The sequence below is a fragment of the Anthonomus grandis genome, chromosome 3 (assembly GCF_022605725.1).
Source record: "Anthonomus grandis grandis chromosome 3, icAntGran1.3, whole genome shotgun sequence".
Lineage (NCBI taxonomy): Eukaryota > Metazoa > Arthropoda > Insecta > Coleoptera > Curculionidae > Anthonomus > Anthonomus grandis.
The window spans coordinates 10,475,024-10,502,203 of NC_065548.1; the positions used below are offsets into that span (position 1 = coordinate 10,475,024).

General features: G+C 32.7%; 1 protein-coding gene across 2 annotated transcripts in view; it reads left to right on the forward strand.

Moving 5' to 3' along the window:
* The first annotated feature begins 1,421 nt into the window (after window positions 1–1,421).
* Window positions 1,422–27,180, forward strand: part of LOC126733888 (coiled-coil domain-containing protein 186) — a 30,028-nt gene continuing 4,269 nt past the window's right edge. Inside the window, exons 1-10 of one of the 2 annotated variants that reach the window (XM_050437320.1) lie at window positions 1,422–1,559; window positions 1,628–1,861; window positions 9,864–10,402; window positions 10,462–10,582; window positions 10,644–10,821; window positions 11,926–12,045; window positions 12,101–12,281; window positions 12,335–12,574; window positions 12,633–12,776; window positions 19,722–19,952. In XM_050437320.1, the coding sequence (XP_050293277.1) occupies window positions 1,699–1,861; window positions 9,864–10,402; window positions 10,462–10,582; window positions 10,644–10,821; window positions 11,926–12,045; window positions 12,101–12,281; window positions 12,335–12,574; window positions 12,633–12,776; window positions 19,722–19,952 (1,917 nt within the window). In that variant the 5' untranslated portion in view covers window positions 1,422–1,559; window positions 1,628–1,698. The remainder of the gene's footprint in view (window positions 1,560–1,627; window positions 1,862–9,863; window positions 10,403–10,461; window positions 10,583–10,643; window positions 10,822–11,925; window positions 12,046–12,100; window positions 12,282–12,334; window positions 12,575–12,632; window positions 12,777–19,721; window positions 19,953–27,180) is intronic. The other variant, XM_050437322.1, reaches the window with a different exon arrangement.

Sequence of the window (27,180 nt, forward strand, 5' to 3'; positions counted from 1 at the left end):
AAAAAAATACGGTGAGTGTTACATCAGAAATCATAAAGAAAAACATTTAAGTTTCTGAACATCTATGATATCCAAATAAACCATTTTTTTACTAATAACGTTTTTTCCATATGCAAGCAATCTGCCCAACTTTCGTTTTCTTATCATCGCTGATAACATAATCATTTCGCGAAGTGATTCAATTAAATACTTAGTAATAATAATCGACCAGCATTTAAGGCGGGATAAACAAATAAAATTTAAAATTAAAGGGTTTTCCTATTTTTAATCTTACCTTAAATTAAGGTCAGTTAAAAATTCTTTATTATGCATTAGTACAATCTTAGATTGATATCTAATTATAGAGGCTGGGGTGGTCTAAGAAAATATTACTCAAATAATCTTGAAATAATTCAAAAGTTCTTTTGTACAAAGGAGGAAATGTTTTTGATGTAATGGCAACTTTACTTTTTTAAAATATTTGTACTGGTAAATAAAAGAAAAATAAATCTACATACCTCCAGACGAAAAAAATACTAGATTTAGAAATAACTGTATGATGGTTCAGGCTAGTAAGAAGGATATATGGCATAGGTCAAATGAGTACCTTGCCTCAATGTTTTCTAATTTTTCCTCAAAGAGTTAGAAAAAGAAAGTCAAAGAAATAATATTTTATAAATCCTTTAGAAGAAAGTTTAAAAAATGGTTATTACGAATAAACAGGGTCGTTATATACAGGGTGTCTCACGACGAATAGACGCGGTCGATATCTCGAAAACTAATTTTTCAAAAATTTTGAAAATTTGGCAACATGGCAGAGTCGATGGGGGCTACACAACTAAAATATTTTGACAGTTGTGACGTTTCCGGTTATACCGGAAGTAGGTGTCAACTTCGTTATTTTAAACGGAACACCCTGTATATTTTTACATTTTTGGCTTTTGCGTGAAATTCTAAGTATATTTTGTGTATAATGTCCTATACCTAAGTGTAACCGTTTTTGATATATTTTTAATTTCATGTGAAAAACTATGTTTATAAGCCCTAACATAATTACCGATTACTCCCTTTTAGTAGCCTTTATTTATTGGTTAGTTTTGGTTTTATTTTAGAAGAAGGACCACTTTAAAAGACTATTTTAATATTTGGCTAAAAAAAAGATACAGGGTGGTCAAAAACTAGCATTAAAAATTAAAATGAAAAAATCATTAAAAGTCAATTTTTTAAAATGGAAACCCCCTATTTTTATAATTTTTTCATAAAGATAATTAAAAATAGGGATAACTTTGTATAAGGTTATCTAGTCCAAAAAATTGATAGTTTCCGAAATATTGGCAGTTTAAATTTGACCTAATTTGGCCTAATTGAATTGTACTATGGATGTTGCGGCGACAAAAAAAAAATGCAACGAAGGCCGCAAATCGCTTATATAAAAGCCGCTTAAACTGCCCCCTGTACCTAACCTCAAACGTCAAATGTAAACAAAAAATCAATCAAATTGTTTTGTTTTCAACAATTTTACGATAATATGAATTAATGATTATTTGTTAGAGGAATTTGTAATTTCTTATAAAAGAAAGGTAAACTTAAGCTTATCCCACACTTCCATTATTCAACTCATTTTTTTGTCACATATTGCTGGTTCCAGATTGTTGAGTCCCTAGTATCCAGATCCAGATTATGCTATTATGTAGACAATAAGAAAAATATCCTGGTTCAATGGAATTATCAGAGACATGTCAACCAGAAAATGCTGCAGATTGTGCCTCTCCTAGTGAAGAAAATTTGGATGAAGGTGAGACGGAAACTGTGACTCAACCATTAGCCTCCATAGGGGTAATTTCTGAAATTATATCACAGGGTGATGTTCCAATTGATACAGGTAATAAGGCCCTTTTTGGTATTCGAAAATTGACCAAATAAGTAAATTAAAATGTGTTTTTTCTAAATTGACCAAGATTTAGCAATAAAGAAAATTATATTAATCTTAAGAATTAAAGGGCAATAAACCTGCTGGCCCATCTTTATTTTTAGCTTAAGGTCTTCAGTTTATCTAACAACCTGGTGTAAAAGTAAGATAATTGCCCTATTTTAGAACGATGCTAAATAAATATAATTTTTCTAAAGGCTTGTTGACCTGCTCTTATATATTATTAATAGTAGTTTAATATTGCCATTATTTTCAAAATAAACGTAAATTTTTGATTTAAAAGATTCCACTAAAAAAAAATCAATTTGCTGAATACATCATTTATTTTTTTCAATGGCTTTCAATGACTGTATACTCAAATCAAACTCAAAATATGCTTTATTTTCAGAAGATCAAATAAATCTCAGTGACAAAGCTGTAATTAGAATAAGTCAAAACAAAATAAATTTAAAGGTTATATTTGATAAAATACAAGTATATAACTAGTTAACATGTGAAAACAAACCCCCAAAAACCATGGATAAATGAAAATATTTTCAAAGAAATTAACAAAAAACAGAAACTCTGGGAAAAGTATATAACAAACAAAACTGAGGACAAATATCAAGCCTTATGTGCCAAAATAATATTACCAAACATAAGTTGATCGATGCCAGAAAGAAATATGAAAATGGTCTTGCAAACTCGGCCTCGCCAAAGAAACTATTTAAATATGTAAATCGCAATTTAAACTCGAAAATCTCAACCATAACCCTAAAAGATACAGCAACCCAGCAATTTCTAGACAGCAAATCCATGGCGGAAACATTCGCAGAACAGTTTGATACAGCATTCACGAAGGATTCATATCCAATTCCATTATTGCCTAATCACAGCAGGGTGCAACCCTCAATTGTAACTATTCATTTTACAAAAGAGAAAGGCGAAGAAGAGCTTGAAAATATGAAAAGGGACTTAAGCCCAGGACCAGATAAAATCCCAACAGTTTTCCTTCAAAATTGTAGAAATTCCCTCAGTCCCTTGCTTTCGGGGGCAATGCAGGAATGCTCAGAACAAGGAAAGATACCAGAAAGGAACAGACTGGAAAACTACAGACCTATCAGCCTCACACGCAACCCACTGAAATGTATGGAGAAAGTAATAGTTAAGGAGCTCATAGCATTCTTTCTGGAGAATGGTTTGATACCTGCCTCTCAGCATGGATTTTTGCCTAAACGTTCAACAACAACAAACCTTTTAAAGTGTTTGAATGACTGGACAAAAAATCACGACAATGGCCAGCCAACAGACATAATATATCTTGACTATGAAAAGGCATTTGATAAAGTCCCGCACAAGCTCTTAATGGCAAAGCTGGAGCATTTTGGAGTCAGAGGAAAGCTGCTTGATCTGATCAAGGCATTACTGAATGAGAGATTCTACCGGGGAGCTGTCCAGTCCACATTGAGTGAGCAACGGCGTTATCCAGGGATCGGTAGTTGGCCCAGTGCTTTTTACATCATATTTGTTTGATCTAGTTGGACTTATAAAGATGGACACAAGTCTGTTTGCAGATGACTGCAAAATATATGCTAATCCTCTAACCAGCGCAGCGCTGCTCCAGGCAGACCTGCAAAATGTTGAGATGTGGTCAAGGCAATGGGGTATGAAACTAAACACATCCAAAGCACAGTGTTGAGGATCGGTCCAGATAATCCTGATAATGAATATTTTCTGGATGGATGTGCCTTAAAATCAGTGAAAGAACAAAATGATCTAGGAGTCCTAATAACATCAGACCTAAAATGGGAACGTCATATAACCAGAATTTGTAAAAAAGCAAACTCGCTAGTCTATCTGATAAAACAAGCTTTTAGGGACCATTCTATTGAAATGATATCCACTCTATACAAAAGTTACATAAAACCAAAAATAGAATATGCCTTTGTTGTATGGAACCCATATTATATTAAAGATATAGACCAGTTGGAGAAATGACAGCGCAAAGTAACAAAAATCCCTTACGAATTAAGCGAGGTGCCATATCCAGAAAGATTAATCAGGTTTGGTTTGACCATTCTCAGAGAGCGAAGACATAGAGGCGATCTCATCGAAACCTACAAGATTACCAGTGGTTATTACCAGTGCAATTTGGCTAACCTTTTCCACTATAGCCAAAACCATCATCTCCGAGGCAATACAAGGAAGCTTGAAAAAAAAAGAACGGCAAAACTTCCCAGAAAAAACTTTGTAACAAATTGTGCAGTGCACTTGTGGAACTCGTTAAATCAGGAAACGGACGGCTCCAAATATGAATATCTTCAAGAATCGCTTTGATGTTGAGATGGGACAAAATTCGGAGAGAATGATCCACTACTGCATGTGAGCAGGTCTACCTACACAAGCCTGAAACATACGGAAGAAACAATAGCTTCATCGGCCTCACCGCCTGCTATTGTCAACATAATAATAATAGTCCTATGGTCAGTCACTCAAATCACAAAACAGTTTTACCGCTAACTAAACCTCTTTAGTTTTCTCTTGAAACATGTTTCACTAATGATGTTAGGATCTTTTAAGATTAAAAACTACTTACAAGTAATCCAGTAACTAATGGAGTAAAACGTGCAATAAAGCATGGCCAAATAAATCTTAAATACTAAATAAACTATACAATTGTCCAATCCTTTATAGTCAGGGCCTTTGCCATTCTGTTGAACTCATTCAATGTTACATCAATTTTACTTATTTAAGAAACTCACTATAAAGATTCATAATTTTCTACATCAGAAGCATGATTCTTAATGTGTAAAAATCATTCTCAATCAGTTTACATGATTACTCATTACTTTCAGGCAGTTGAAATGAAATTCAGCAGCAGGATGAATGAACCTTCCAGGGAATTTTTTGTGCACTGGAAGAAAAAAGGGAAGGTTTTGGGGTTTGTGTGGCATATTTGACATTAATATCTATTTTTATACTGAGTTTTTTCCATCCGTTTATTTCATCCAGGCAGTTGAGGTACAATATCTACTTCAAAAAGTTAAAGATGTGACCTCCACTGCTTGGCAGAATAATTTTTTTCCCCAAAATTGTAAAATTATCTTGACTGCCTCGAAAAATAATTCTCAGTCAGTTTATATGTATAATTATATCCATTACTTTGTATCCAGTTAGTTTATATCCATTACTTTCAAACAGTTGAAATCATGTCAAATACCTTCCAGGGAGTTTTTTGTGCCCTAAAAGAATGAACGGTAGTTAAGTATTGATATGTTGCAATTCTTAATGGTGTATCCAAGGTTTTTGAAATAGTTTTGTTTAGTAGACTCTCTAATCAGGTCAAGTACAATATATCTGCACAGCAACATAGATTCTTACCAAATAGGGCCACAATGACAAATCTTATCAACTTTTATCAATTTATTCATAATGCTTTAAATGAAAAAAATATAATTTATTTTACATGGAAAAAGTCTTTGATAGGGTCAAGCATAGTTTTATTGTAAGCTACTTTACCAAAATAATGTGCCTGATAATTTAATTATGTTTTATCTCTCAAACAGCCATCTCAGCATACTGATGTGTGCTGAGGTCAGAGATGCTAGGTCTGATTTTTACACTGATAGCTCTGAAGTGCCTCTAAGGGATCTAATTTGGGACCTCTATTATTTTTATTAGCTATCAATGACATATGCTCGGTTACAGATAACTCTGAAGCATTACTTTTTGATCTTAAGATATATATGGCAATTAGTTCTAAGAAAGACTGTGCCAGTTTACAGAGAAATTTTAACAATGCAATAGAGTGGCGTGAGGAAAATGCATTTTAACATGCAAAACAATGGGCTTTATTAATACATTTACTAAGAGTTTTATTGTTGACTGTTGTGCAACATAAATTTCTTAAGTATATGTTTTTTTTATAAATGTTGGTGATACCAAGACATTTCATTTAAGCTTTTCTATAAATACATAAAATACATAACTAACATGTGTAATTAATGTAATATTTATGCTGGCGATTATTATTATTATAAGTGTCTGTAATTGGCATCTTGGCTGTTGATGGTCTACTCGTATATATAGATTAGATTAGATTAAAATAAGGGTGAAGTTTCACTGCGACCTAAAAGATCTATTGTGTGCCCCTTTCTAATTACTGCTTGATGTTATTCTCAAGTCAAATTACTTCGTACAATCCTATGGCTTTAATAAAGGCTAGTAGTTGTGACGGTTCCAGTAATGAGATATTTCCTTCTGGAATTTCATGATTACCGAGGTGCATGGCACGACTTTCGGCAACTGTTTCGCATGTAGTTACTAGGTGTTCTGGGGTCTCTTCCTCTTCCCCACAGAATCTGCATTCACCTGTCTGTTCTAGTTTTAGTTTCCTGCGGTGTTCTCGAAGGTGACAGTGCCCTGTTAGGAATCCTGTTACAATCCGTAGTTTAGTTTTAGTTAAACTTACCACAGCTTTAGATTTTTTTGGGTCGAGGGTTCCAAGGAACATCTTGGAGTGTCTCAACCCTGGATGATCATCCCAGAGGCTTTCTCTGAGTTGATCCTCCATTTTTGTAAGCTCATATAGGTAAGTATTCTTTCCTATGCCGCAGAAAGGTTCCGGTCCTACAAATTGAGAACCAGATCCCTTTTTTGCCAGAATATTGGCTTCTTCGTTACCTTGCACGCCTGTATGTCCAGGTACCCACAATATTGTGACTTTATTTCTCTTTCCTACCTCATTAAGTTTGCCCAAACAGTCTCTTACCATTTTAGAACTGATGACATGTGAACTCAGTGCTGCTATGGCTGCTTGACTGTCGGTGAAGATTGCGATGTCCTGCTTGAGGTAGTCTTTGTTCAGGATTAATTGAGCGCATCTTTCTATAGCGTGTATTTCCGCTTGAAAGACACTGGTGTATTTTCCCAGTGGCTCTGAGTATTTGGTGCCAGGCCCAAATACTCCAGCTCCTGTTCCTTTTTCGGTTTTAGAACCATCTGTGTACCATTTGATAGTATTCTGTTTAAGTGAGCGGGCGACAGATCCATTTTCCCAGTCACTTTTGCTGTCAATTTTTGTACTGAAATTCCTAACAAAGTGATATTCCCGAGTTATATCGTCCTTGGGAAGATCGAACAGGGGAATGGATCTTGTTTGAGATACCCAGGCTCTCTGATCAATGTCCCTACTGTTCGTTTTATCCCTTGCTAATCTGAACATGGCCCTTTTAGCAGCTCCCTCTACTGCCAGGTGAAGAGGTGCCAGGTCAACTATGACCTCCAGTGCTGCTGTGGGGCATGTTTTCATAGCTCCTGTGATGCATACGCATGCAAGTCTTTGAACCTTGTCAAGTTTACGCCTTACTGTACTTAACTTTGTAGTGTCATGCCACACCACTGCCCCATATGTGATTATGGGTTTAACCATAATGGTGTACATCCATCGCAGTATTTTTGGGGAGCATCCCCAGTTTTTACCCGCTAGGTTCCTACAGATCATAATGGCTTTAGTGGCCTTGTTTACTGGAAATTCTAGATGCTTGTTCCAACTAAGCTTACTATCCAGTGTCACTCCTAGATATTTTACTTCATCCGATGTATGTACAACTTGTCCGCCCAGGTGGATGTCCCTGGTGGGTTGCATTTTCCTTTTACGAGTGAATGGTACGATAGTAGTTTTCGCTGAATTTATGCTCAGCCCCACTGATGTGCACCATTCTTCCGTGATGCTTAGGCTTCTTTGTATGAGGTCGTATAAAGTGCCCTTATACCTGCCTTTGACTATAATAACGATATCATCAGCATATCCTATGCAGATGAAACCGAGATTTGTCAATATCTCAAGTAGTTCATCGACTACTAGACTCCATAGTAAGGGTGAAGTTACCCCTCCTTGAGGCGTGCCACGAGTAGTTTTGATGCCTGTGGTCTGTTCGCCCACAGTAGTCTCAGCCGTACGCGTGGCAAGCATTTGACAAATCCATCGGATTATGGTTTTGTTCAAATTTCTTTTTTCCAGGGCATTTTTTACCGCTACATGTGACGTGTTATCAAATGCCCCAGATATATCTAGAAAGGCGCAGATGGCTGTTTCTTTCTCATTCAGGCTTTTCTGGATGATTTGTGTCAGTTGATATAGTGCGGTTTCTGTGGATCTGCCCGCTCTATAAGCATGTTGACACTGATGTAGAGGTGCTCTCTCCAGAATGTCATTCCTGATATGGTTGTCTACAATTTTTTCTATTGTTTTCAGAATGAAAGACGTAAGGCTGATAGGTCTAAAAGATTTGGGGTCAGTCCCATCTTTTTTTCCTATTTTCGGTATGAAGGTGACTTTTGCCCTTCGCCAGCTACTGGGAATGTATCCCGACGCTAAGCTCGTCCTTGCTATTCTACTCAGGTGAGGAAGGACTTTCTCTTGTCCGTTTTGTAGGAGAGCAGGAAAAATTCCATCCACTCCCGGTGACTTGTACGGTTGAAAGGTGTTTATTGCCCATTTCAACCTTTCTGTCGTAAAGACGGTCCTTGCAACTTCCCAGTCCTCTTTTTTAGGATTGGTGTACTTTATTGGGACCGTTTCTATAGGTTCGCACGCTGGAAAGTGTGTTTGAAGTAATAGGATGGCTTGCTCCTCTTCTCCCTTCGTGTAGGTGCCATCTGGCTTTTTGAGGGCCATTATTGGGTATGTGCCTCCCTTAGCCATTGCTTTGTGCAGTCTAGCCGCAGTCGGAGTGTTAGCGATTTCCGCACAGAAAGTTCTGAAGTGCTGTCTTTTGGTTTTTCTTATCTCTTTGTTATAACGAGTAAGCACTTCGGCATATACCTGCCAGTTACCGTCTCTTTTCGCTGTATTGAAAAGATGACGCACTTTTGACCTTAGTTTTGACAGGTGTGTATTCCACCACGGGGCGTCTTTAACGGGTCTCTCACTGGTCACTGGGCAACTTGAGTCGAACGCCTCATTTATTGCACGTGTGACAGCTTGTGAGTCCTGCTCTAAGTCTAGATGGTGCGGTTTCCCATTTAAGCTTAGATAATTTAAGTTGTTTTCCAGATTGGTGTTGTATAATTCCCAGTCTGTTTTTCCTGGGACCCTCCTTTCGGGTCGATTGTATTTAATGCTGTCCAGCTTGAATTCGATAATCCTGTGGTCGGACAGTGATGGTTCAGCTGATACTCTCCAGTCCTTGATGTGGTCTCTGAGACTGGAGCTGACTAAAGTAATATCTAATACTTCCGATCTTGATTTAGTTACGAATGTTGGTGTAGTTCCCACATTCAGAACCTCGAGATCGGTTGTCGTTAGATATTCAAGCAGACACTCACCTCTAAAGTTAATATCTGTGCTTCCCCATGTGATATGGTGAGCATTTGCGTCGCAGCCTAGAAGGAGTGGTAGACGCAATCTGCTACAGTATTGAATCAGCTCTTGCACTTCTGCTGGTGGTGTCATAGGCCCATCTCCAGCAAAATACTCGTATATATAAATAAAGAAGAAAGTAAATTATTTATCCACAGTTTCTTTTGATTTTTATCAGTCTTTCTATCCATGTTTTATTTTAAAATTTGGGTCTATGCATTTTCTTGGTACTTATTGTATATGAAATTTATACCAAAACCTTCTCGCATGTACAGTGAATTCAACATTCAAAATGAGTTAATTCAGACATTAGCAAAATTATTTCCCAATTACATAAAATCCTTTTGTCAGTTATCTCATGGAATATCCAGCAAGATCCCCAAATCTTACATCACTACATTTGTTTAAACTAGATAATAAATAATCTGGCAATTACACAAATCAACATCCAAGAAATGGAAAAGTTCAATTTTTTCTACAAATTAATGGCAAAATGTACCTGTTACCTTTAGTCCAAACCATTTTAATATTACTTTGTACTTCTATTTACTATTTCTATTGATAATTCCAACACATTTTATGGGATTTCCTATTATGGATATGCTTTTTTAGAAAATCCGTTTAACAATTCTTCTGACTCGCCTAATGAAGAACAGGAATCCAAAAATGTGAACGAATTACTAGAAAAACTAGCATATCAGCAAAGAATCATAGAACAAAATGCAGACACTATCAGATTCCTGGAAGAAAAGAACACTAAACAGGAAAATCTAAGAAAAGAATTGGAATGTATGCTTGAAAATGCCACTAAGCAAAAAGAAGCTGCCACCAAAGAAAAAGAAAATATGGTTATCAGGTATGCTGTTGGTGAGAAGAATGTCATAAGAGAGCGACAACAAAAAGAACAAGCGGAAAAAAAACTTAAAGATGCCCAGAAGGAAATCCAGCTGTTTCAGCAAAAGATGCAAACGATGGTTTCCGAAAAGGCCAGGATTTGTCAGATGTTGGATAACAAGTGTTATGAACACAAAAGTGCCCAGCAAGAGTTAGAGAAAGTGAAGCAGGACTTAAATAATGTGGAAACAAAACTTAAGTGGCACCAGTCTAGTTTAAAAACTGAAATTGAAGCACATAGGGATTGCCAAGCAAAGGTAAGTTATTACCTAATATTTTATATCATTAAAGTAGTAAATTTATTATTTTATTTAAGGTTGAAAGCCTTAATGGTAAGCTTCAAGATTATCAAAGCAAAATAGAATCGGCGAAAAAAAATGCAGAGGAAACTGTCCAAAATTTTATGACATCCCAAGAAAATAAAGCATATGTATTAGGTATGTATCAGATTTAAAAGGAACTAGGTTATAATATAAACTTATCTACTTCACTGTTTAGATCAGCAAGTAAAAGAACTGCAGGCTTCACTTATTCTGCTTAGGCATGAAAAAAGCGATAGAGATCAACAGATTAAAGTACTGCAAAACGAGTTAGATAGACTGCAGAGCAAACAGAAAGAAATCATAGATGAAAATAATAGTTTAAGCCAAAAAGTTCAGCAACTGGAAAGAGAAAGGTATGCATAGACATTATATTTGTTTGGCTGTATCTATCATTAAAATAACAATCTTAAAGGTGCTATCTTTAATCTAAAATATTGTGCATTGTTCACTATTTCTGCAGAAAATGTAGGTATTAATTTAATTGATAAATCATTTAATCAGAGTAAAGACAAAAAACAATTATTTGTATAATTTGGATAAATGCATTTTAAATTTTATTTATTTATTTAACTTCAGCAATAAAAAAGGTAGCTTTACAATAAATTAGAAGTATTGAAAGTCTGTAAATTAGGCTGGAAGATTTACTTGGATTGAAATCGTGTCTGTTTTCTTTATTATAGACGGAACAGACAAAGAGAAATATTCCTACTCTTTACTCGTTGTAATATTATGTTAATTTTTATATACACGAACTTTCTTACAGAACCTCAGAGGAGTCAAAATTTCTTCTCTGTAGGCTTAAAAGCTCTACTTAGAACCTATTTTGCTAATTTAAAATAAAATACATTTTCAAATTAAGAACTGCAATTTTTTGCATTTGACATTTTGAATGCACATTGACATTTTGAAGTTTCTACGTTATATAAATTTATAAAGAATATGAAATATGAAAAACCCCAGTTTTCTTAAAAATTGGTTTTAAGTATGTTTGAAAGCTCTAGAGCAACATTTTCAAAATTCAAAGTAAAACGAATCATTATTAACAAAAGAGAGACTTACGATTTATAAGAACTTATATTTTACCTGCAAATTGTTGACAATTGTCATAAGATTGGTTTTTAGAAATTAAATACCACATGTTTAGTTGGATTAGATTTAATATAAAGTATTAAATTATACAGGGAGATTTTTTGGATTTCTAGTACTTTCATTTTTCTAGATTTTTTGTTGTACTTTAGTTCTAAGTGAGTTTTTAAGCAGAGCCAATTAAAAATTTAAAATAAATTAATTTGAAAAAAAACAAGGAAAAAGCAGCAGGGAATTCAATGTTTAAATTATGTGTACTAAAATTTGATCTTTGCTTAAATAATTATTTATACAAAAATTGCTGGAATAATTGTTAAATGAAAATACCTTTAACTTAAAGTATTCTAAGCCATTTGTTTGTATTTGTTTAGGTCAGAAAGTGAACAAAAACTAAGTGAAATGCGCAATTGTCAAGATCAGCAGCGACAAGACGCGGCTAACCTGCAAACTAGAAATGTTCAACTCGAACAGCTCAAATTACAGTTGAAACAGTAATAAAATTTCAAAAATACTTTAAGAATAACCAATTGAAGTATTTTTTTATAGTGAACAAGAACAATTAATGGTGGCAAACCAGCAAATAGAGCTTTTCAAGCAAAGAAATCAAGAGATCGACACTGATATCGAGTCGTGTCGCATTAGAGAAGCGGAATTGCTGCTCTTTACCCAACAACTTACCGATAAAAATGTTAGATTACAATCGGAATTTACATCTATGGAAACTAAGGTATCGATAATCTTAAAAAGGTTCCATAAGGATTTTTACTCATATTTCTCTAGGTGCAACAATTATTATGCGAACAAGCAGTTTTAAAAAGACAACTTAAAGAACAAGAGACAAAGTATAATCTCTTATCTGCCACATTGGATGAACATGATGCAAAATCTAAAAGTGAAAATGAAAATTTAAGGAAAACTTTGGAGGAAACTCAATACAAACTGAACGAGGCTTTAAGGGAGGTTGCAGATGAAAAAGGGGAGAATATGTTGATTAAGCGAAAGTATGAGCTCAGTTTGAAGGTACTGCCACGAAATGTAATAATATGCGTTTATTTTAAACTGATGGATTTATTTTTAGGAGGTAAATAAAGAGTTACAGCACGCTAGGAGAAAAATAGAATCTTATGAAAGCGGAGAGTCGTCCACTTCTACCAGTAGTTCTGGATCATCTTTAAATGTTAATAGTCAGTGTCATAATTCTTCCGATTCAGATCACGTAAAGGTAATTAAGATTATCGACTGTTAACTAGTTTTAGTACTTAATTTAAGAATTATTACTACCAGCTTTATAAACGAAAAGTGATGACCAAGTCTCGGTTTTAAACATATTTAAGTAATAAAGCTGCACGTCTTTTGCTCCCTTACAAAATCAGGTCTGAAATATAAAAAAAAGTAAAATACAGTATTGTGCATAAATATAGCAACAAGCGATGTTTTCAAAAATATTATTTGCTCCTTTATTTATTCCATATTATTTCTTTACTTTTAAGTACACGCCTCTGTATTATTTATAAATATACCGAGATATCATAAGAATGCCAATGCAGAGTAAGGAACTTCATGTTTGTTTATTTAGACAATGTGCATAAATATAGCAACATTCTTGTTTCGCATTTATTTAATCAGTTAAATATCGATTTACCTGCTGTAAAGTTGTTATTTTTGAATCTCAGAATTAACTTAAAATGGGTCGCTCAAAAACCGTCTCTGGTGATGTAAGAAAAATTATTGTGGAGCATTACGAAAATGGTGTTAGGCAGAGTGACATTGCAAGAAGCTTACGGCTTCACAGGTCAATCGTATCCAGAGTTTGCAAAAAATGTCGCCTTACTGGAACAGCTGCACCGGCGCCCATTCTTGGTAGACCCAGAAAAACAAATTTGAGGATGGATAGGCAGCTGCTACGAATTTCCAAAGAAAATCCTTTTTTGTCTTCTTCCCAAATTTTGGCAAAATTAAAAGAGGGTGGAGGAGTAAACCTCAGTTCCAGTACCGTAAGGAGAAGATTACTTGATGCCAACTTACCTGCTCGTCGCCCCGCCAAAAAACCGTTACTCTGAAAGAAGAACGGAAGAAGACATTCTTCAAACACATTTAGTGCCATATATGAAGTCATGCCAGTAACAGCCATATTTCAGCATGACAACATGCTTCTCAATTTGTTAAGAGGTGGCTATCCGATGAAAAAAAATAAATGTAATGGCCATCTCAATCGCCAGACCTAAACCCTATAGAGAATTTATGGCATTACATTGATACCAAAATCAGGCACCTAACATGCTCTAATACAAATATTCTCTTTGAAATAGTGGAAAAGGCTTGGAAGAAGTGAACAATGACTATATTATGAAATTAATTGTGTCCATGCCAAGACGATGTGCAGATGTTATAAAGGAGAAGGGGTACTACACGAAATATTGAATTGATTTTAATTTAGTTGGGTTATATTTTTTTTAGAATCAAAACAATTTTTTGTTGCTATATTTTTGAATAATAAATTTGCATAAAACAATTTGGTGTTTTATTTATTATGATACAAAAAATATGATAATATGAAAATATAAACAGGCTCTAACTATTCTTGTAAATAATATATAAACCTTACTTATAAAATAGATACTAAAAGATATGTAACAGGAAAGTTCAATGTTGCTATCTTTTTGCACAATACTGTAGGTCTGATGATGCCCCATTAGGTCTGAAACACGTGTTTGAGTCCGAGACTTGGTTTTTATTTTGTTTGGTTTCTTGGGGGAAAATGGTTCTTGTATTTTTATTCGTAAAAGATTAATGAATGATTTTTATTTAGCAAGAATTGAATTGAACAAAATTATTCCAGAAGCTCAGTACTGACGATTCAAGCACTGATCCCAACCCTTACTGATAACATATTTATTATAGAAATTATTCACTGTACTGGATCTTCTAGACTTCTTTAAAGCATTTAACAAAATCGATTTTGCACATTTGTTGGCAACGCTTATACAGGATGTTGCAGAATAAGAGGCTGTTTCTTAAGGGTGTTAATCCTTAGGTAATTTTAGGAAGAAAAGTTCAAATAAAGCTATATCCGAAACCCCTTAACTTTTGAGCTATAGGGTGTTAAAATCTTAAGAAAAAAATTATTATTTCATCATAACTTTAGTAACTTCCTAGATTTGTTTATGAAATTTAGCACACACCCTCTAAGTATCGACAGCCATTTTTTGATGTAGGTGATTTTTTTAACCAGTGGCATCGGTACAGGAACACAGACTAAATAATTTTGAAAAATATGTACGGCATTGCTTTTCCCTAAAATAAAAACTTTTTTTATAATCCTTTACACCACCACTCATTGAGTTTTCTACCTTTCTCAACTCCTCTTCAGTATGACTAATAGCACTCCAGCGCCTTAAGATGTCCCCACTGGAAAAAATCAAGACTGTTTAGATCTGGGGATCTAATGTCGCGTGAAAATAGGGTCGTCTAGCGTCGTCTAGCAAATTTGGTAAATCAAAAAACTGATGACAATTATTTCGGTTCAATCTATTTGGTAAATAATAAGGCCCAATGAAATAATCACTAATAATTCCAGACTATAATTCACAGAAAATTGCTCTTGGTAGTGGGATAGTTGTTATGAAAATTGCTTACTAATAAATCGACCAAAGATAGAAATGTTTTTATTTTTTTTTGCAAAAATCGCATGTCGGACGAAAAAAAGTCAATAAAATAAATTTGTCCTAAAATGCAGACAGAAAAGCAGTGGCGGACATAATATCGGACTGTACGGACACCACTGGTTAAATTTCCTACAGCAAAAAATACCTGTTGATACTCAGAGGGTGAGGCCTAAATTTCATAAACATATCTAGGAAGTTACTCAAGTCATGATAAAGAAACGATTTTTTTTAGATCTTAATACCTCGTAGCTCAAAAGTTAAGGAGTTTAGGACATAGCTTTATTTGAACTTTTCTTCTTAAAATTACATAAGAATTAACATCCTTAAGGATCAGCGTCTTATTCTATAACACCCCTTATACTATAGATCCTTTGATCAGTAGGTGAAATCTTTCTTCAAGACTGATTTCAAAATATATCTTATGGGTATTTTATTTTGTGTACTTTAAGACTATGCTGGAAATTATCAATATTTAATTACTATTAATCCTTTTACTGAAAAATATTGTTTTCTTTTTGTAAATATTAACAATTATGACTTCAGAGATTTAAAAATACTATCAAAAGTGCATATTTTTTTTTGTAATATTCGGCTGAATAAAATAAATACTTAAAGCAATTTTTTTTAAAATTACCTTTAGCTGTGATATAAACATTATTTAATGAAAATTAGAAAAAAGTTAATGGGACATGTATTGAGTAAAAGATGTATTACTCAATATGCTGATGACATCTGCATATCTAATACTTGTAAAAAATATGACCAATGTATAAATAGCTTACGTACAATATACAGTGTGTGTCAGCCAAATGGAATAAATTAGCTAATAAATAGACGGGAGCGTGTTGGATAAAACGCTCGAACACGTCGATTGGTTTTTATAGTTGCGCATTTTTTTTTATAAAAACTTTTTATACAGGGAGTATCAGATAACGGTCGCCAATACCAAGTTGCTTAGTTTAAACATAACACCCTGTATGTTAATAAATTTTTAGATTCTTCAGATCATTTTAGACATATTTTGTATACAATTTCCTATACCTTTCTTTGACTGTTTCGGAAATATTAAGTAAAATTCAGAAAATAACATTTAGAAAAGAAAATTATTTATTTGCCGGAAATTGTTACAACATATTCAAAAACTTATACATAATACAAATCTAAACACTAATGTCAATGTAGGAGATGTTCAAAATGCTTGCCACGAACGTCTTGGCAACACCCTACCCGTAAATAGAAATTTCTTCTAACGTTACTCAACATCTCAGGTGTGATCGATCTAATTGCCAGGGTTATTCGTCTTCGTAAGTCAGCTAAGTCAGTGGGTTTAGTTTTGTATACAATAGTTTTCACATATCTCCATAAGAAAAAGTCTAATGGCGTCAGATCGGGAAATCGTGCTGGCCATTCCATCGATCCTCGCCTCCCTATCCACCGATCTGGAAATATTTCGTTGAGATACTGCCGGACATTTATTTGGTAGTGGGGTGGTGCTCCTTCTTGTTAAACCCATATCATATTCGCTGGAACTTGTGGGTTTCCTGGATCAGGACACAAGTTGGCCAACGTTGGCACTACCTTATTTTGAAGCAATAATTATCTACATAAGCTAAATAATTATCGCCATTCAAATTGCCCTCAATAAAAAAGGGACCTATGATCTGATCTTCAATAATTCCTGCCCACACGTTAATCTTTTCAGGATATTGAGTACATATTGTCTTCTCTCGTCCAGCGAGGATTTTCCCTGGACCAATAGCGGCAATTTTGACGATTGACATGACCGTGAAGAGTAAAGGTGCACTCATCAGAAAACATAACATGTTCTAATTGGATCACATTGCTGTTTATCATTGCCATCATTTGTTCACAAATATACATTCTCCTGTCAAAATCGTCTTCCGTGAGCTCCTGGGTAGGTATAAATTTATAGGTATGCATTTTGTTTTCTTTTAATATTCTAATAACTGATGAATAGCTAATATCGAGTACTGGGGCTGCTTTCCGAGTAGATGTATGTGGGTGTTCCTCAAACTCAAGCATAACAGCCAATTTGGTATCCTCACTTATTGCATTGGCAGCTGCTTTTTTTACCTGCCTAACATGGCCTAGCTCGTGGAATTGCTTTTCTATTTTACTAATTGTCTCTTGGGTTAAAGGCGGCAAATTTGGCAATTTTTCGTGAAATAAGCGAGCTACTTCCATTTGCGTCCGTGTATTATCTCCATAGCCAATCATCTGTAGAATTGTTATTTTGTGCATGTCTGTTAAACGAACCATTTTTCTGGCTTGTAGTTAATGAAATTCAAACGACTATAGCACTGAGGACTACTTCTGTCATGCAACATGAGTCAACATAAGTCTGGCATTTTAAACCAAAGTAAACAATAATTTTTATTTTTTTTTAATCTCATATCAATAAAAAGAAATGCTGAAATAGTTTTTGCTTGCTTTATCATTACCAAGACCTAAATTGGCAAGAAGTATTAAATGAGTTGTAGAGAATCTTAAAAAATAAATAATTTTTTTTGCTAAATGTTATTTTCTGAATTTTACTTAATATTTCCGAAACAGTCAAAGATAGGACATTGTACACAAAATATATCTTAAATGATCTGAGGAATCTAAAAATTAATTAACATACAGGGTGTTATGTTTAAACTAAGCAAGTTGGTATTGACCACCGTTATCTGATACTCCCTGTATAAAAAGTTTTTATGGAAAAAAATGCGCAATTATAAAAACCAATCGACGTGTTCGAGCGTTTTTTCCAACACGCTCCCTTTTTTTATTAGCTAATTTATTCCATTTGGCTGACACACACTGTATAGGAAAGTATCAAATTGGTCATTAGCAAATGGTTTTGAGATTTCTGTAGATAAATCAAATATATATATTTTTACAAGAGACAATACTGTTAAAATTAATCATGTTTACATAGCACAAAATATCAGATCACCTATTAGTCATATGTATGAGCGTAAACATAATTTTAGACAAAAATCTTCTAAATGTAAAAAAGGGCTTAACTTTCTAAGAAACGTCACAAAAACTAGATATAATTCAATATAAAGCCTTGGCCTTGGTGCTATGTGTTCTACACCTGTAAAATCACTTTCAATTGTTGATCTTCCTTGGACTGAAGTCGCAGCTTGCTCTGCTTTAAGTTTCTTATAGAACACAAAAATCTAAATAGAGACCTTACGGAGATTTAAACGATCTCCGCCCCTTTGTAAAGGCTATCAAGAGTTTTACCCAATTTTATTAACCCTTGTTAAACCTTAACCCTTGAGTTAATTAACCCTTGTGATTTTTCACAATTTGACTATTTAATTTAAGCTGCTTACAAACCACAATAATTAAATACCCTTTATTTACTTACTATCTAATATTTAATAAAAAACCTGCTTATATCAGGATAAGCGTACAAATTTATTCAGATGCTTCAAAAAATGCTGAAGGTAATGGAGCAGCAATTAATTTTCCTCCCTTATATATTATTACTTGAAGCAATTGAAAATCGATACACAGGATTAAATGAAGTAAACCCTATAATATGGCAAATTAAGAAATCGATTAGACATATAACTTATTAAAATAAAATAGATAGGGTTAAGCGAAAACGAGATAGTAGATATGCTAGCTAAAAATGGAGTATGTCAAGGAGAACTCAAATTAAATTCTCCTTGTGCCAGTGATATTGCTATAACTCGTGGGAAAAACTTTGCCAGGAAACATCAACAAATTATTGTTTTTTTTTATAAAAGGCAAAAACACAAAATCTACAGCATCACAGAAACAGAAACACTTTTATCAATAAAATTCAAGTTTAACCATCTGATAAATGTATCTTCTGCAACACTACATTTGACTTTAACCACATATTTCTAGAGTGTAAAAAATACATTTAAGAAATTGAAGCATTACCATTGAGGCAACCAACAATATAAAGTTATAGGTCCCTTTAATATTATGCACTTACTAGCCCTTGAAAATATAAAAGAATCTACGACTCTATTGGTCTTTCTGCACCAAATAGATATTAGTATTTAATATAACAAAAACGTAAAATTTTAATTTTTTAGTAAAGTATTTCCCAACCATGCCTGTATGTCTAACCATGGTCAACTTTGTGTTTTTTCAATTTAAAAGTGGCCTCATAGACCGTAGTGGCGTGAAAAGATTGACCCTCTCCTTTATGTTAAGCTTAGAAAAAAAAATGTATTTAAGCATATTGTATTTTAGTTATAGAAGATACCCTTGTAGATTGAAGCAAAAAAATATATTAAAATATAAAATAAGCATGAATAGATAATACAAAAATTATTACTATTGCCCCATGCCAATAAAAAATCTAAGAGCGAGACGTATATTTTTTTAATTTTTTAATAACTATTCTTCTTGCGAATATGCTCTTAAATAATATGAACTATTCTAAAATTTTTTAATGTATAATTTATTGTTATTATTAATATTATTATCAATTCTAAATTATTTTCTAGGTCGTCTCGCCGGACGCCACTATAGACAAACAAACCCTTATCGAACACATAGTAAAGTTACAAAGAATAAGTGCCAAAAAGTCCGAGAAAATCGATTTCCTGGAAGAACATATAAATTCGTTAGTTTTAGAAATTCAGAAGAAAGCCAAGTTATTACAGGGTTACGCCGCCATGGATCAGAACTCCATCCTTAGTTCGAATAGGACCGACTCTAAGGCCAAAGATAACAGGGTATGTAAGTTTTGTTATTTATCTTTTTTTGTGCATTAATAAATATAAAAAATAAACGGATAGTAAAAGAGATCTAAGATAAGAACGATAATTTTAGTTTTATATTATTTATCTATTAGAAGTAATATGTTCTGAGATGAAATATTGCCTTTAAGTTGTTTTTTTTTTTTGACATTTTGCTTAATTTAATTAGTATGTACCTGAATGCAACTTATTTAATAAATATATTTTTTATGCCGCTTTTATGGATACAGAAGAAGTCTTGGTAAGTTTTACTTTTTTCTTAAGCCTGATTGAGAAGGATCTTATTTGTGATATAATTAGTGCATAATATTGTAAATATTGATAACAGTAAGAAAATATTAATCATAAATAGAAAATCAGAGAAAAAAAGAAAAAATAGTAAATTAATAATATAGTTAAGCTAAATACAATTTCTGTGTATTTAGCTAAAATGACAGTAGTACAGGAAGGAAAGGGGGTAAAAAAGTAGTTTGAACACATAACCATAAATTTATAAGCCATACAAAACTTTTAGTTGATGTAAAATATGATTAAAAATAAGAGTTTTCAATTTTATGTATTCTTCTCGTATCGCAGTACTTAAATTGTGCCAGTATCAAATTCACATAACTCCCCTTTAATGCTTTTTATTAGAAAGTTATCTGCGTGTATCTAGATTTAGCACTCCATCTGTTTTTTTAACAATAAAGTCCGAAGATTTGGATGTTTTAGTAAAATTGATAGGTAAACCTTTCATTCCAAGTTCTGAACCTACAGAGACTCTATTATTTTTGCTATCATATATAAAATATATCAATCATATTTACATACTATGACTGTATACTATGTACTGTTTTAATTGGTAGCATGATATGATGGTGTGTTTAGATATAATAAAATTAACTACTAATAAAAATTATGAAATCTTTACAGGAATCTAACATATTTTCTTTTAACCTACGTTAGTTACTGGCTCAACTATTAGTTCCAATATTAATAGTTTGTTGCAACTATTTTATCAATATAAAATACATGATTAATTAGATACATATATTGAAATAAGCAGATAACCACTAAAGCGACAATTTTGTCGCTTGTTAGCGCTATATAGGTCCATACGGGTTTAGTGTCTCTATTTGGGGTTTTTTACAGTCACTTTCGGTTTTTTGTCGCAGATCAAAAATTTTACTCATACTTGAATATTTCTTTTTATATGTAGGACTATCACAATACTCGTAAATCATCATCCCTTAAAAAAAGATGAATATCCTTTCTGTTCTTGTGATGTACATGCTGCTTAATATTAATATTAAATTATTTATCAAAAATTTCACTAATTAAGTTATGAGATAAGGTAAAGGGCTTGGTAAAGAGCTTTGATGCCAAACTCTTCATTGATTTTTGTCCTATTTGATTTTTTCTTGATAAGGGAACCTCCATACAATCTTTCTTGAGCCTAATATTTTGAATATGCGTAACTGGTTACACACAATACAATTTTTTTACTTACTAATGCACATCAAAACTTAAAAAACATATTACTGTTTTATATCAAAAATTTTAACGTCTTTGTAAAATAAATTAGTTGGAAACAATCTAGTTTTGCTGTAGATTATTTTTATGATCCATTTCTGAATAACATCCAAATTACCTAAATGACATGGCCTTACAGTACCCCAACCCGCTATTCCATAGCTAAGTTGGGATTGAACCAAGGCATAGTATACTAATTTTAATTACTCAATTGTTGAAAAAATTTGTAGGAATTTAAAACGTCCTATGAAAAATATCGTTTTCAAAAATCCCTATTTGCTATCCCAACGAAAATACTATTGTCTATTATTATATCTATTATTACACCTAGATATTTATCGATTTCTGTTTTTCAGATGACTTTTTCAAATGTCCGCAAAAATTGAAATGCAGGTAGGGTACTTGCACTTAAAGCAAATGAAACGTATTTGGTTTTAGACTGGTTTAAGGTTAACTTGTTCTTTCTAATTGAAATCTGCCTCTGCAATATTTTTTAACATGCGACCAAGATTTTCCGGAATAAAAACTTGCAGTGTTGTCAGCAAAACTCACAACGTTTCTTTACAGTTTTCGTTTAAAAAATTATTTCTATAAATTGATAACGGCTCCAAAACTGCTCTTTACTTCACCTAATTTTACAAACTGGATGCTATCTTTAATAATTTTTAAACGAATTATATGCACTGCCTCTGATGCCGACTTGGTCTACTTTTTTTTTTCTATGACATGACTGTATCAAATGCTTTTGCTAAGTCGACAAATATGATCAAAAATTTCTTACGGTCGAATGCATTATATATTTGGCCAGTTAGAGTGGTTATTGCATCTTCAGTTGATTTTCCTTCTCTAAAACCAAATTGCTTATTTGAAAGCACTTTTTCTTTTTCCAGAAATGCCAGTATTATAATCCCCTTGACTTATTCTTGAGATATTTGAAATTAAATATATTTGCCTATAGTTGCAAGGTTCGCTTTACTTTTGATTCATATTATATAGTGGCTTTATTTTGCCTTAATAATGACAACAAATTTTTGTTACCTCTGTAATGGAGATTTTTTTTTACATTAATTGACCAATTTTATTATCTTTCTAATTTTTTACTTCGTTAGTTTCCTTTAATAAATATATTTTTTTTATCGTTCGGCATTTTTATTCTTGTTTTGATGAACTTTTATGTTTTTGGAACGATTTTCGCCCACATTACAAAAATATTAATTAAAAAGTGCGTCCTGCTTTCCCGTCCTGGGTTTATCTATAACAATTCCTGTACTAGGAAGTTATATGGTCTTAATTTTGGTTTTTGGTATGGACTTACATAATGTGTTAACGTATTTCCACAATGACTGAAATTGGTGTTTACTTTTTACAATTTCTTTCTGTACAAAATCTTTTTTAGCTTGTTTATAGATTTCACCACCTCATTTTTAAGCCTCATATCATTTTCAGGATTTTCTATATATTGCCTGTATAGCAGATATTTTTGTTTTGACTTAATAGAAATTTAGTAATCTATCTATTTTTGCCATTTAGGTTGTTTGTTTTACCATATGGGTATTTTTGGCAATTTGTCTATATAATTTACTAAAATTTGAAGTTGCGATATTTCAACTCTGGGCTTGATAAACACAATTCCAAGATATGTTTTGTAGATACATTTTAAGCTTATTATTATTAAGTTTTTGTTTAAATCGCTTGTGATCTTTGACCATTCTTTCCAAAGTCATTCTTAAAATAAAGAGTAATCAGATAGTGATCAGTTATTTAACTATCAAAAATGAATGATTTTGTATTTTTAACAAAGGTATGGTTTTGATATTTGACGTAAATATAATCAATACATGTTTTACTGGAGGGTCTGGTAAAGTACTTATTTATATGGCATGTAAAGTATAGTATGCCGCCAAGGCACTTTTGTAATCTTCGATACAGGATTTGTTGGTTTTTAATATATAATAATAATAATAAAGACTTTTATTTCAATAAATATACATTATAAATACAAGGTTTTAAATTAATGGCGAAGTCTAGCCCTAAGGGCTACTCTTACTTAACCACAAAAAGAAAAAATAGCATATTATGATTTTTTTTTAATTACATAAACTAACAATAATAAAATTAAGATTCTATATCATAAAACAATAATATAATACTTATTGGTTAAACATAACAATAATGAGGTTTATAGAGTCTTGCCGGGAGAGATCAACAAAATAATACGTATTTTAATTTAATATTAAGAATATATAAAGAATATATAAGGTTATAGATGCAGGAGCCCATTTAAAATCAAATATGATTAAACAATAAATTGTATAAAATAATAAGAATCTTGTTGGTTCATATAAAATCTAAGGCTTAAGGACTGTATGTACAATGTGCATGATGGCATGCCCTCCTACGGTTGTTTTTGAAATAGATATTCCCTAAATTTATATTTAAATTTAAAAATTTAAACTCATTAGGTATATTATTATATAATTATGCATTAAACAGAAAAGATCTTTTGTAAAAAGTAGATTTAAATGTAGGCATGGTGAAGAATCCTTTATTTCTTATGTTCAAATTATGTACTTTACCTCTAGGGATAAACTTATTTTTTAGATTTATTTTTGAAGAAGGTAATACTGGTACTGTAACAATCTTGTGTACAAAATTTGCTAAATGAAGCTGGCACCTATTTGACATACTAAGCCATTTAGTTTCTTTTATTTTATGTGATATATGTTCATTTCTTTTAATACCATATATTAATCTGCAACAAGAATTTTGCATTTTTTGGATTCTTTCTTTTTCTACTAATCGAAGACATGGCATGTATATAAAATCACAGTACGAATAATCGCTCAGGACGAGACTATCACACAGTATTTTTTTAAATCTAAAATTAAGCGAATGTCTTTGGTTGTATATTAATTTAAGAGAAAGCAATTTTTTTTATTTAAATGCTTAACGTGGTCGCTGTAACGTAAATTTTCATCGAGGATAAATCCAAGATTTTTAGCTGAAGTAACATAGGGGAGTTTTGAGCCATCTAACACAATATCAACGTTTTTCTTAATAATGTTGCTGTTTTTATTATTTCCAATACATAAAAGTTTTGACTTGCTTGAATTAAGTTGCAGATTATGCTGATAAGATAATGTTCAAATAGGTTCCAAGTCCAAATTGACCTTCTGCGCCGCATCGACATAGTTAGATGTGTCAAAATTGTATACAAGCTGTGTGTCGTCAGCGAAAGCAGTGACTCTGCAGTAACTAGTAGATGAAGAATATCAGCAGTATACATAATAAAAATTAGCGAACCAGAATTGATCCTTGGGGCACACCAGATCGAATATTTATAGTTTCAGAGCAACGTGTATTGTACGAAACTTTTTGGGATCGATCACTCAGAAAAGAAGAAATAATGTTTACAGACTCATTAACGTGGTAAATTTTCATCGAGGATAAATCCAAGATTTTTAACTGAAGTAACATAGGGGAGTTTTGAGCCATTTAACACAATATCAACGTTTTTCTTAATAATCTCTTGCTGTTTTTATTATTGCCAATACATAAAAGTTTTGACTTGCTTGAATTAAGTTGCAGATTATGCTGATAAGACAATGTTCTAATAGGTGCCAAGTCCAAATTGACCTTCTGCGCCGCATCGACATAATTAGATGTGTCAAAATTGTATATAAGCTGTGTGTCGTCAGCGAAAGCAGTTACTGTGCAGTAACTAGTAGATGAAGAATATCTGCAGTATATAATATAAATAGTAGCGGAGACAGAATTGATCCTTGGGGCACACCAGATCGAATATTTATAGTTTCAGAGCAACGTGTATTGTACGAAACTTTTTGGGATCGATCGCTCAGAAAAGAAGAAATAATTTTCAGACTCTCTTACCTAAACCCGTAATAGTGAAGTTTGGCGCAAAGAAGTGAATGGTCCAAAGTGTCGAAAGCCTTTGAATAGTCAATAAGACCAAGAGGCTGGCTAGTCCCTTATCTAATCTAAATTAATATATCCTGTAATTCTGTGTTTTTTTGTAAACTTATCTTTTTCAAGGTACTCAGAAAATTTCTCTACGAATACGTTATAATTTATAGCTGGCGACATGTATATACCAGTTAAAGTTCCTGATTCTGTACTATTAAAATTTTAATAAATTTAACTTCTAATAAATTCAAAGAAATATTCTATGGTGAGTTTTTTTCTTTACAAAAACAATGCTATCACATTTGTTGAATTTTTCCTCGTCATAAGTTAAATATTTGCAAGTCATCTGTGACATGCGTTTCAGATAAAACTATAATTTGCAAGCTCTCCTCATCTCCAAAAAACATAATTACGTCTTAATTCCGCAGATGTTTTAAAATTAGGAGGATTTTAAAATTACAACCTTCAATCGATTAAGTAAAATAACCAACATTCTTAACAATATTCGGCACCACTACATTCTCTTCAAAGCCCACGAAGAGATCCATTTTCGCATAAAACAGTCAGACAAACAGATGGTAGAAACGTGTTATGATACCTTAACGAGTCTGTATAAATACAGTGTGACCCATTTGTTTTCGGGTCACCCTGATAAAAAGTTTATTTTTAGTGTGATTTTGCTTGGGTTTTTTTTAAATGTTAGGTCCAGAAAAACTGCATTATTATAACAAAAAAAAATTCTGCCATGCAAATTCCAAGGCCTACTAATGTCAGTTTTTAAGGGCCAAATTTTAAGAAACCATGCTAGGCATTTTTTTAGCAAAAAATTGTGCACACCACTGGATTCGGCATCCCCCAAAACGGCCTTATACCAAATTTCACCAAAAAATATTAAGTAATAACAATTTTATAACAAAAAATAAAAAGGGAAATTACGCATTTATTTACATTTAACAATGTGTAGATAGCCATGAAAAAAACAAATTGAGCAAAGATAATACAAGCAAATAACAATTCCAAACTAAATACAAATAAAAACAAACAATAAATACAAATATACATAAACATAAAATACATTACAAATACATAAAATATACATAAACATAAATACAAATAAAATAAAAACAACAAACAAAAAAATTAAAAATTAACCGCTACTAAATTTTTGAGATTTCTACTAATCCACCATTGTTTTCTATGCATTTTACATTCCTTTTGCCTACATTGAAAATAACTTTACGGACTTGCTCTGGAGTAATTTCTGAACAAACCTGGATTATTCTGACTTGTAGATCTTCTAAATTTTGAGGTCTTGATTTGTACACTTTTTCTTTAAGTAAGCCCCAGAGAAAAAAATCGAGTGGCGTTAAGTCAGGGGATCTCGGTGGCCACTCAACGAAAGGACTGTTTCGTCCTATCCAACAGTTTTCAAAATGTTGATTTAACCAGTCTCTTACTAAACGAGCATTATGGACAGGACAACCATCTAATTGAAACTTCAAATTAAGGTGATATCTTAAGGGTAAATCTTCTAATGCGTTCGAAAATTCATTCTCAAGAAAATTCAAAAATTCAATTGTATTCAAATTACCATTAAAGAAAAAAGGGCCAATAATTTTGTCGTTTAGTATTCCACACCAAACGTTAATTTTTTGCGAATACTGTCTCCTTGCATTTATTATAAATTCTGGATTCTGCACGGACCAGTGGCGGCAATTTTGACTGGAGACTACGCTATTTGTGGTAAAAGTGGCTTCATTGCTAAAAA